The 12,746-nt window shown below is 38.1% G+C and overlaps 1 protein-coding gene across 3 annotated transcripts in view; it reads left to right on the plus strand.

Annotated features, from left to right (window-relative positions):
- Positions 1-12,746, plus strand: part of lrfn5a (leucine rich repeat and fibronectin type III domain containing 5a) — a 173,067-nt gene that overhangs the window by 127,957 nt on the left and 32,364 nt on the right. For all 3 annotated transcript variants that reach the window (XM_057858629.1, XM_057858628.1, XM_057858630.1), the window contains 5 exons: positions 72-200; positions 290-470; positions 1,209-1,364; positions 1,514-1,773; positions 3,200-3,664. In XM_057858629.1, coding sequence (XP_057714612.1) covers positions 72-200; positions 290-470; positions 1,209-1,364; positions 1,514-1,773; positions 3,200-3,664 — 1,191 coding nt within the window. The remainder of the gene's footprint in view (positions 1-71; positions 201-289; positions 471-1,208; positions 1,365-1,513; positions 1,774-3,199; positions 3,665-12,746) is intronic.

Here is a 12,746-nt window from a genome sequence, read left to right on the forward strand (position 1 = left end):
TGTGGCAAAATTCCTGCAAGGAAAAATGATGGAGTTGTGAAGTCATTTAACAATGCATATTTCTGTCACAGCGTGAAGAGGAAAGACTTTGCAAACATGACACGACTTGTGGACCTAACGTTATCCAGAAATACGATCTCCTACATTACACCTCATGCATTTGCTGATCTTGAGAACCTCAGAGCCCTGCATCTCAACAGGTAAAGCAGAATTTCGCCGATTCTGTCGTGACTTCAAATCTGCATGCTGGGATGTTGTTAACGGTTGCCTGTCTCTGAATATATTTCAGTAATCGGCTGACAAGGATAGGCAATGACACATTCAGTGGGATGTCTAAGCTCCATCACCTCATTCTTAACAACAACCAGCTGGTACTGATCCACCAGGAAGCATTTAATGACCTGTTGGCACTAGAAGAACTGGATCTCAGTTATAATAACCTAGACTCGATTCCATGGGAGGCTATTCAAGTAAGAGTCTTCACGAAATTTTTTTTTAATTGAAATGTTTATATTTTCAGCTTTGTACAGTATTTATTTATAATCATAATTCACTAACCCAGTACAGGCTTGCTCGTTTTAAATGTATTTTATTCTTTGAAAAATGAGGAAAGTCCCTCAATATTTATGAATTACATTTAACCATTTCAGGCACAAATTATGATTTTTTTTTTAACCCTTAGAGGGCACTCATTTAACTCGTTGACTGCCACTGATAGCGCTAGAAGTCCAATCCAGTTTAACTGTGAGGGTCGAAAGAACATTCATTCATGGTTAAAATAGATTAAACATCTCACACTGTCGATGGCCCTGAAAGATGAGCATTCACAGCCAGTATGGTCCTCTAAGTTTTAAATGAATTGGGTGCCTGTTATTGTCACTTGCAAGCAATGAGTTTAATTTTGAGTCACCTCCTTGTGGATTTTAGGGCACTTATAGTTCACATCCTGTTCATTTTGGGTCACTCGGCATATTTTGGGGCATTCCAGGGTCACTTCCTGTAGATTATGGGTCTTTTTTTAAGTCATAATAATAAGAAGAATACAAATATTTAGTTTTTTTTTCAATACTGTAGTTAATAATACTCACTTGCTCTATAAAGGGATGAAGAGTGTATGTCAACTTTTGAATAGCACTCCACTGTGCTGGCGGCTGTCCCTGAAGGGATTCAAATATAATGTTCTTTTTCCCCATGTCTCCCTCCAACAGAAAATGACAAGTCTCCATACATTAAGTTTGGACCACAATATGTTGGACTTTATTCCAGAGGGAACATTTTCATTGCTACAGAAACTCAATCGGCTTGACGTCACCTCTAATAAACTCCAAAAGCTCCCGCCAGACCCTTTATTTCAGCGAGCACAGGTAGGTTCATTTAAATATTCAGAAATAATTTAATCACAACATAGAACATATATTCATTATACATGTACACCCATATCTAACGTGTTATTAAAAAAAAAAAAAAAGCAAAAATAGAAACTTCTGATACACATTTTTAAAATAAATTATAGGTTTTGGCCACATCTGGGATCCTGAGCTCTTCAACCTTTGCGCTGTCATTTGGCGGAAATCCACTGCATTGTAACTGTGAGCTTCTTTGGCTGCGAAGGCTCAATCGCGAGGACGACTTGGAGACATGTGCCTCACCTCAACATCTTTCTGGACGATACTTTTGGTCCATTCCAGAGGAAGAGTTCCTTTGTGAACCTCCTCTCATAACCCGATACTCCCAAGAAATGAGGGTTCTTGAAGGGCAGAGAGTGTCACTCAGGTAACTATATGCATGAAATGAGTAATGACAGAATAACATTGTCGAGATGTCATTTTCATTCAGGGGTGTACAATTTTTTTATATTCCAAAGTCCACATTTGGGAAAACTGAAGAATGCAAGGGCCTCTTTGTAAATGTTTACTTAATTATTTTATCATTTGTTTAAACTTACCAAAATAATACATTAACCTGTAAAGGTTGTAGCGCATTTTAGGTTCATCCTGAAATTTCACCCCAAAGGAATCACTATAGATTCTTATCCCAACATCTTAACTGAGAACTGTTTCAGTTTGAGCTGGAAATTATACTGTAGCTTCATATAGTTTCTTAAAATCCCTATTTGTCTTCTTCAAAGTTGATTAGTTTAAAAGTCTAAAATATGCAAGAATCATTTCCTAAAGTTTTTTTTTTTTTTTAACTAAATATTAGACAATGATTCTAAGCTAAGAATGATTGATGATGACATTTCAAATCATAAAAGACTTACCTTCTTTTTATGGCTGGGTTGAAACAAAAGCGGTTGTGTGGTGTCTGTAAACAGGTGTCTCCAGGGTAAAATGGACGGATTAAAAGTAGTTTGGGGGGCTAAATGCGCCAGGAAACTCCTATGACAGCATATAAACGTTGCTGTATCAAACACGACAGTTCTTTTGGCTTAAAATACAGCAGTTTATTTTAAAGCTTTTTCAGTCTGGTCTGTGTTTTCCGCCATATAGCTATACCATGATATGTACCCATACATTCTGTCAAAGCATTGTTTGATTTCATTTAATTTTGCTGTATTAATCCCTTTGGGTTATTCATTTTTACTGGCTGTACATTAAGTTTTCTTTTGAATAGATAAATAAAACATTTAACATTAACACAAGACATTGCATGCATTATGGTGACATTTTCAATATAGTGGCTGCAAGGGTAGGATTGGTCTTTTTTGGACTTTTCCTGAGACGGGCCCTCCTGAATTTTATAGTTCTGTAACTTTGCCCTGAGGAAAGCGAGATGATGCGTTGGTGATGAGTGGTATACTGGACTATTGTGTTTGCCAATCAAATGATGAACTTGTTGTGTAAGTCAGATAGTTTGGGTGTGAATAGGCCAAAGATTTTAGCTGCTGTATTTGCAATGCGTGTAAACTTAGTCCTGTTGGTGACAGAAAGCATAGTGAAATAACGTGTGTAACAGCACAGGAGAATGGGTTGAACGATACTTTGATACAGTAATAACAGGAAGCGGGGTGAAACACATACTCCTCCGTTACAGAAGACTGACAGTCTTTGCAGATATTTTGTAATCCTCAATTGTATTACACATAGCAAAATTACTTACAGTATAAATGTTAAATCATTTTGTATTTCATCCTAAAGCCTTCAACAATCTGACAAGGGCATTTTATTTTATGACTGATTGCATTTTCCCTGCTCAATAGATGCAAAGCCAGAGGTGACCCAGAGCCAGCAATACACTGGATATCTCCTGATGGCAAACTAGTTTCAAACACATCAAGAACACTTGTCTATACCAATGGAAGTCTGGACATCCTCATCAGTACTGTAAAAGACACAGGCTCGTTCACCTGCATCTCCTCCAACCCTGCTGGTGAAGCCCACCAAACTGTATACTTGGTTATCATTAAATTGCCACAAATCTCCAACAACACCAACAACATCCAGGAGCCTGACCCAGGATCATCTGACATTTCCACATCCACCCGAAGTGGGAACAATGGAAGCAATGTAACCGGCGATGTGAAGGGCGGAGTAGAAACAGTGGTGACTGCCGAGGCTACGTCATCAACTGCACTGATTAAGTTTAATTTCCAGAGGAATATTCCAGGTATTCGAATGTTCCAGATACAGTATAATGGAAGCCAAGATGACTCACTTGTGTACCGGTAAGTCTGACAGAAACACTCACTCAATAAAAACACAACGCAAATGCAGCTGTCAGCACCCCCCTGTGGGGGGGTTGTGCATGTGACATTGAGGAACATACGTTTTTGCCGTACTGCATTAAAGTGTAAATGCACATCCACTCTGTGGGTGGCAGTGGCTCTCTCATTTTCAGGGTGTGCACAGTATTTCTGAACGAAACGAGCACACAGCAAAGAGCAGGAGATACTGTATGAAGTGATTTGAACGAACTCTTCTGCGACATCATGAAAAAATATTTAACAGGGATGTCAGAGATGTCTCCTGTAAGCTAAGACGAGGAAATTTGACAAAGTGTATGTAGCTTTTGGCTCCGCTATTAATACAGTGGGAGACCAACAAAGACCCAGTATGTTTTCGGTGTCTAAAAATGTTGGCAGCGGAGAGCATAAGCCAAATCAGAGGTCACTTAAAGACCTTAGACCCCAATCACATTGATAAGCCGCTTGTTTTTTTTTTTTTCACAGAGAAGCTGCCGAATATTGCCAACAATTGTCCTTCCTGGCTTTGTGAGTGTTACATCACTAAACCAGCGAGCACTGTTAGATTCATATAAGGTGGCATACAAAGTTGCCCTCTGTCTAATGAAAATGTCGTTTTTGTTTTATTGTTTTTTTGTTTGTTTGTTTATTTCTGTTCAAATTGTTCGGTATATTGTGCTCTGAGTTAATGTTAATCATTTTGAATTTATTATCATTTTTTTTATTTAATTCAATTTTATTTTAAGTATGAAATGGTTAAAAAAAATTACGTTGAGTGTATGTTTACTAGTGGTGTGAGAAATTTCTGATTCTTAGATTATTCGCGATTTGGCCATGGAAGATTCGAGAAAGATTCACAAACATCCAAATTCCGATTATTGAAATATGGCAAGTAAAGTGACACTAAAACACAGTCAGCGCGGTCTTCAATAATCGATTTATAAACAAATTGTATTCTTTGAATCGTAATCGTAATCGAATCGTCGGGTGCCCCAAGATTCCGACCTCTAATGTTTACAGTTTGGATGTGACTATTTTTATTTTTTAAATTCAGGAAAATGTATGTGCTTTAAGCCTTTTATGTTATAAACAAAACAATGTTAATAAAGTTATTCTTCAGCCTATCGCCAGAGCAAAAATATAATATTGATTATATTAAATAAATATGCTTCAAAAAGTTTTAGTAATATGGCATCTGATACTTCCTACTCTGAACATTCACCATCACCTTCCTAGTAGTGAGTTTGTCTTCTTTTTCCCGTAATGTTGGTTGTTGATTTAGGTGCATTACCTCTAACGCTAATTCCGACATTTTTTTTTTTTAACTTAACTGTCTGCGCACCGAACCATGATGCCCCTACCGTGACGGTATCCAAACACAGTCACAATCCAAACATCGTCACTACATAATCACTTGACTATTAGGTAATTGCGATCATGGCTTGGTCAGACGCTGCTTAACTCATTGGCTACTATTGACAGCGCTAGATGTCCAATCCATTTAAAGTGGAAAAGCTGGCAGCGAATAACAAACCCTCCCACTTCAAATTGATTGGACGCCTGCGAGTGGTAAACTCATGTCACAATAACCAGATTTATGCAGACCCATAGACTTCATAATGATATTGACGGGACAAGGGGCGCGGAATCGATTAATAGGGGGCCTATCTCCATCAAAGCTGACCAAGTGGTAACACAGACAAAGAGCTTTTTACGCTGAAAATTCTTGTGAATAAATGCTAAAACCCTTGAATTCTTTATAGATATGGACGTAAAACAGTCTTGATTCTTTGTTAAAAGAGCAACGAATCGGGCAGTTAGCGTTTATTTTACGTAAATATGTCTAATATACTGCTAGTCTTTAAGCCACTGTAGCACCACCTTATCACAACAAAGAGCTTTTCCGTTGAAAAATCATGTGGATAAATGCTTAAATCCCTAAATTCTTTATAGATATGAACATAAAACAGTCTCGATTCTATATTAAAAGAGCAAAGAACCGGGCAGTTAGCATTTATTTTACATAAATATGTCGAATGTACTGCTAGTATTTAAGCCACTGTAGCGCCACCTTATTACCACAAAGAGCTTTTTCCGTTGAAAATTCTTCTGAATTGATGCTTAAATCCCTGAATTTTTTATACATATGGACGTAAAACAGTCTCGATTAAAAGCAAAAAAAAAAAAAAAAAAGTGTAGTTTGCATTTATTTTACGTAAATATTGCGAACTATAACGCCAATGCCGTCAATTTCCCATTGATTTTTTTTTTCAAAACGTTTCAAAATGCATGTATGGTACGAAAAATATAATAATAAAGCTTGAATCCTCGAACAAATCACTCCTGAGACAATACTTCCTGTTTGTATACGGTACAGCTTTCGTACTTTTTCAACCTAAATCCCGCGTTAGATCGCTGCGTGCGTGTGTTTGAGAATAACTCCTGTTGATGTGGGCAGGCCACCTATTTAAAGGCGTGGCACAGTGAATGACGGTTGTGACCCGTCAATATAATTATGACGTCTATGGCAGACCTATGGTCTGGACGTGCCGCAGAGAAAACATTAACAAACCACCCAGTCAGTCGTTTCAGTTTGAATACCTTGAGATAGCCTTTGACAGGGAAACTGCACTCTTGTGTTGTTTTCTCAGTATAACAGAAATTAGATCAAACTTTCTCGGCGTGATTGCTATTTGAGCTGAATGTTTACTTTTGTGCAATGGTTGGATGGTATTATTGTGCACAAGAATGCTTGTGGGAGATCTGCCAGTATTATCCGTCCTTCATATCAATGGTAATCCTTATACATACTTAATCTGTGCGCATCATCAACCTGAAATAGGAGAGCATCGAGATTAAATGTTAAGGGATACGAAAATCAGTGACAAAGTCAATGATCATTTTAAGTATCTTATTTGTATAACTATATCTATGTAAACTATGTTTGCGTGTATGCATATTTTACTTTGGAAGGTATTTCTGCAAGACAAAGTGAAAAAAACATTTGAAGTTATTACTCTCATTCATGGAATGGCCAGTTGTGCTGGATATTCACATCAAAGTTGTTCGTCTTTAGTCTTATATGTGGCAGTGGGTGTGTGTATTATACACTCGGCAAATGTCAAAACAAATCAAGATGTTCCTGTTTCTTGAGAAATTGAAATGCTGATGTTGAAAAACAATGGGATTTGTGACTTGAACTAGAAAAAAGACACAGGTCACCACACCAGGGACTGTAGCTTCACCAATGGTCAGATATTAGTGGATGTTTGTTGTTTCGGAGATATAATAGGACAGAAAAATGACACCCTGCAGAATAGCGAATCTGATGCAGGACTGGATACACTCAACTACAAGTATTATTATTCAGCCAACAAAATACAATACCTCATCAAATGGGTACAGCCGAATGTATAGCAGCAATCCTGGCTAGAGTTAGAACTACTGTTGGCAATTGCTCCCATTTATCGGCATCATTCTCAAATGGTTCATCATTCTCAACTTAAAAAAAAAAAAAATCACTGATTGCAACCACTCTGACAGCCTGGTGGAAATGTACTGAGATCACAGATTTACTCCAATATGACATATTTCGGATTTTGAAATGAATACAAGCCCCATTTGTTTAAGCATCAGTGAACAAAGTAAAATAAATCAACAACATCACATGTTGAAAAATAATACATTTGATTAATACTAAAACATATCTCTAAAAGAGGCATCAACTTCCTTCAGATCAATAAAATCAACGAAACAATAAAAAAAAGTGTATAACGTCGTCTCAAGTACTCAACACACTTAACAATATAAAATGGAAAATGGAACTCTTAATGCCACGTGACACCAAATTTTGGATGCCAATTTGTAAAAATATGTTCCCTGTGAACAAGAATATCCATTTACAACACATTCATTTTTAAGTTCTTCATAGACGGCCCTTTTTGCAATGCAGTATCCACAAATAAATTGATAAAAGCACTAAATTTACTGAAAACACTCTATTTACTGTCAGAGAAAGACTGTCTTCGGCTTTCTTTTACGACCACTTTTCTGCCCATCCCTATTCAACACATTGAATTCATTAGCGTTTCTCTGTTATTTTTCTCTCTTTCTTGAGAAAGATTGAATTCCTTTCAACACCTCACTTGGCAAAACAAAGAGTCAACAGCATTGATTCTTCCTTTTCATTAACCAAAGAGGAGGCAGGGAAAGAGGGCATAAAGTGTAAAGAGGAGTTAAAAGTAAGGAGGAAAAAAGGAAGAGATAAAGAAGGACTATGTAGAAAGTACAACAGAAGTGCACACCCACCTAATATTTATGAACAACAACTAAACAAACCAATTGTAATGTTCTTTAATTTCTAATCTAGGCCTGGCTGTGAATGCAAATCTTTCAGTGCCATTGACTGCACTAGACGTCCAATCCATTTTGACTGGGAAGAGGCAAATGAGCAAATTTTCATTCGCCTTCCAGTCAAAGGACATTTTGCGCAAGTCAACAGAAGCCAGTAACTTAATTTACTTTTCAATTCATGTGAATACAGTTGTGTTTACAATTTGACGGATGAATAAAAAAAAAAAAAATTCTTACAAAATAGGCTATAATCGGCATGCTCCATTCTGCTGACCTTGTATACATGCAATATATCTCATAGCTGTAATGTAATACTGAGAATTTTTGATTCAGTATCGATCGCAACAGGAAAACCTCATTCAATATTCTCCAATTGGAAATGAGATTCAGGGTGCTTACCGATACAGTTTTCCTGCTTGCGTATTGTGTTTCTCTTCCAGAGGCAGATCTAATTTCTTGTCCTGACTCCAGCAGCACAAAAGTAAATTCATTTATGTACAGTAGTTAATTATTTAAAGATTTGTTTTTTTCACCAAATGACAAAAAAATGCTACAGTTCACTGTGCACAATGTGAGTTCAATTCCCACTAGAGGTCGACCGATATCGGCCGATATAGGGACATTTTCTCAACATTGGCCATCGGCCAATTAACAAACATAACCAGATAACAAAGGATTTTGATCAGGCATCTATGTGGGCAACTGGGGCTGCCACTGACTGATGGTAGGACCCTGGAAGGACCCTGCAGCAGCTTGAAGGCACGCTGCTACTGGAAGCTTCAGGCTTGCCTGTTTTGTAAATATTGTAAAAAATATATATATATACAGTATATGCTGTATATACAGTGTATCACAAAAGTGAGTACACCTCTCGCATTTCTGCAGATATTTAAGTATATCTTTTCATGAGACAGCACTGACAAAATGAAACTTTGACACAATGAAAAGTAGTCTGTGTGCAGCTTGTATACCGTATTGGCCCGAATATAAGACGGTGTTTTTTGCATTGAAATAAGACTGAAAAAGAGGGGGTCATCTTATATTCGCGGTCTAGACATTATACCCATTCACGACACTAGATGGCGCCAGATATCATTGAAGCGATGTTCTGTCATGACAGATCTCAGCGGTCTAGACATTATACCCGTTCACGACGCTACATGGCGCCACATATCATTGAAGTGATGTTCTGTCATGACAAATCTCAGCTACTCTCAAGTTTGTATTATTTTATTGCAATGTTTTTCCTTATTTAGATTTGTTTCAAGACTACAGTTACAGTTAGACTTCACTTTGATGGTTAATGCAGTTATTACGATTTTGTTGTTATATCACAATAGATTGGTTTATTTACATTTCAAAAACCAGAAGCCATTCATGTATGAATGTGATTGCACTTTAGTTTACATATTTAAATGTTCAGATATTAAGATTTGAATGAGGCAAAATAACATGTTTTTTCTCTCAAATATATTGTTATAATCATTTGTTTCGGATGTACTGTAATTATTTTCTGTATAAAAATTAATTTGGTGTTCAAAAAGTCTTTTTTCAAACTTGAGTCTTGAAAAAGAGGGGTTCGTCTTATAATCAGGGCCGTCTTATATTCGGGCCAATACGATAATAGAGTTAATTTATTTTCCCCTCAAAGTAACTCAAAATATAGCCATTAATATCTAAACCCCTGGTAACAAGAGTGAGTACACTGCATGAAAACTACGTACATCCCTAATGTCCAAATTGAGTATTGCTTGTCATTTTCCCTCCAAAATGTCATGTGACTCATTACAGGAGTGCTGTCAGCATTACTGCAGAGATTGAAGAGGTAGTGGTGGTGGGGGGGGGGGGGTCATTCCCACCACCATGCTTGTCTGTAGGCATCACACACTTATCTTTGTACTCCTCACCTGGTCGCCGCCACACATGGTTGAGACCATCGGAACCAAACAAATTAATTTTCATCTCATCAGACCATAGGACATGGTTCCAGTAATCCATGTGCTTTGTTGACATGTCTTCAGCAAACTGTTTGTGGGCTTTCTTGTGTACCGTCTTCAGAAGAGGCTTCCTCCTGGGGTGACAGCCATGCACACCAATTTGATGTAGAGTACGGCATATGGTCTGAGCACTAACAGGCTGGCCCCCCGCCTCTTCAATCTCTGCAGCAATGCTGACAGCACTCCTGTAACGAGTCATTGACATTTTGGAGGGAAAATGACAAGCAGTACTCAATTTGGACATTTAGGGATGTACTGTACGTAGGTCCCATGCGGTGTACTCACTTTTCTTGCCAGGGGTTTAGATATTAATGGCTATATTTTGAGGGGAAAATCAATTAATTCTATTACATAAGCTGCACACAGAATACTTTTCATTGTGTCAAAGTGTCATTTTGTCAGTGTTGTCCCATGAAACGATATACTTAAATATCTGCAGAAATGCGAGGGGTGTACTCACTTTTGTGATACACTGTATCTTGCATGAGGGAATATGCTATGTTGCTTTAGCTTTTTAAGGCTATGGTCCCCAAACTTTTCTGCAACACAGATCGGTGTAATGTGGGCCTGTTTTTTTAACGGACCGGCAATGTGTGGTAGAAAATTACAGTAAATATAAAATAACACAACGGGGCTAAAAACGAACATTAAGTATAGGGAAAATGTAATTCACTGTTTTCTGAATAAACCGTTTTTTTAACAGCGGCCTCTCCCAAAACTTATCAAATATCAACGGTCGCAGGTATAATGAGTACATCTCCAATCATGAAAGGTTTCTTGGCTTTAGCAATACGGTTCGCAACGTAGTATGATGCTCTCTGTGTATTTGCTTTTGTTGCCTCGTTTGCTGGCTTTTAGGGACTTATTATTCAGAATGGACTTGGTTGTAGGCGCCTCTTCTGGCTCACCAGGTGGCCTTTTCCCCGTAAAAAAGCAGTCCAATGACTTCGCGGCCCGCAACACCCATCCAACAGCAGCTAACGTTACTGTTTACATTTACTGACGCTGGGTTTCTATAGGTGTGCAAACATCCCAATAGTGGGGGCCAACATATAGATGGCGACGAACACAATCCTCTACTCAGATTAGTCAATAGTGTAGGCAGGTATATTGACGTGTCAAGAGGCACAGGCCAGACTGAGGTCGTTAACAAATGATTTATTATTTCTCTGCAGCCTGGTAGCAAATGCTCCATGGACCAGTACCGGTCACCCGCCTGTTGGTTGGTGATCACTGTTTTAAGGTCTTTACAGAGTGATCCTGACACTCTGACCATAACTCATAGAGTTAGCGTAGCATTTATGTTAGCATTAGCTTTAGCATCCTCTTCAACGCTCACTTGTCGTAGTGGGTTTAATTATCTGAAAATAATGTTCTTGCTGAGTTTGTATAATCATAAAAATAAGTGATGCTTTCATTAGTTTGGTAGCACTAGACCAGGGGTGTCCAAACTACTCTACACAGGACCGCAGTGGGTGCTGGATTTCATTCCAACAAAAGAAGACAACACCTTTTCACTAATATGGTGTCTTACAAGTACCGTATTTTTCGGACTATAAGTCACAGTTTTTTTTCATAGTTTGGCAGAGGCTGTGTCTTATACTCTGGAGCGACTTATGTGTGATTATTTACGGTCGGGTCGGGCCGACTTCTCCCTCACTAACATTTTTTTTTAACAAATATATATTCATATATTCATACTAAAACAATGTATGGATGTTAAATGAAATAAATAATTTGGATAAAACAGAGAAGGCGCTGTGCATGCCTGCGCACGTGAACGCAGTGGCTCTTTTCAATCTTCCCTCCCGCGCCCTGGCGCCTTCCGCGAGCATCCTGGTATTTCCTTTTTGATATGGAGCAGCTATATGAGTTAAAAACAAACTAAAGACAGGGGAATTAATAAGCAAACAATTGCGGTAGGAGTGGGATATGGAAAGGATTCAAATTGATTGTTGAAGGTGCTATACGGAAACCTGTGTCAGCTTCGCTGAATGTAAACTGAAGTGGCACTTTGGTCTCATACGAGAAATACAGTATATATTTTTTATTTTTTATTTTTTTATTTTTTTAATGGGGATCAGAAGCAAGTGGGACAATCCACATTAAAGAGGCAATCAGCAGTAGATGTGCCCATCATCAGTTCATCAAATCCCCCTTAACTTTTATTTTTATACCGAAATACAGTATATTTAACAAACTTTTCCAGCGTTATTTTGTTGTATAAATGCATTTATAATGATCATAAAAATATGTAGACTATTTAAACATTGAGAAGACTTGCGTTTTTTTTCTGCCAACTCGACTCCACTCCACTATCCGCCTGTTAGAACAGACATGCAAATATAAAAGATATAAATGTTAATTGAATATCCGTCTTACAGTCTTGTTTAACTAGGAGAACTCGTTACAAAAGACAGGCTTTAATTTGTTATCATTATGCATATATGCACCGGCATCGTCACAAACGTGAGCACACAAAACGCAACCACGCATCGCATCCCCGCATTTCCCCGTTCTCCTGAGTCCCCACAAATAGAATATGAAAATTTTGGGGTTTTTCGGGCTCGTGCCTACAAATAAAACATAAAATTTCGGGTTTTTTAGGGCTCGGGCAAGCAAAACAAGTTAATTGATCGCGCTTGGGCCGCGTTGGGCTTTAATACACGCGGGCCGGTCGGGTCGGGCTGGATTTTTTAGGCCCGATCTAACTT

The sequence above is a fragment of the Corythoichthys intestinalis genome, chromosome 15 (genome assembly GCF_030265065.1).
Source record: "Corythoichthys intestinalis isolate RoL2023-P3 chromosome 15, ASM3026506v1, whole genome shotgun sequence".
NCBI classification, from domain to species: Eukaryota; Metazoa; Chordata; class Actinopteri; order Syngnathiformes; family Syngnathidae; genus Corythoichthys; species Corythoichthys intestinalis.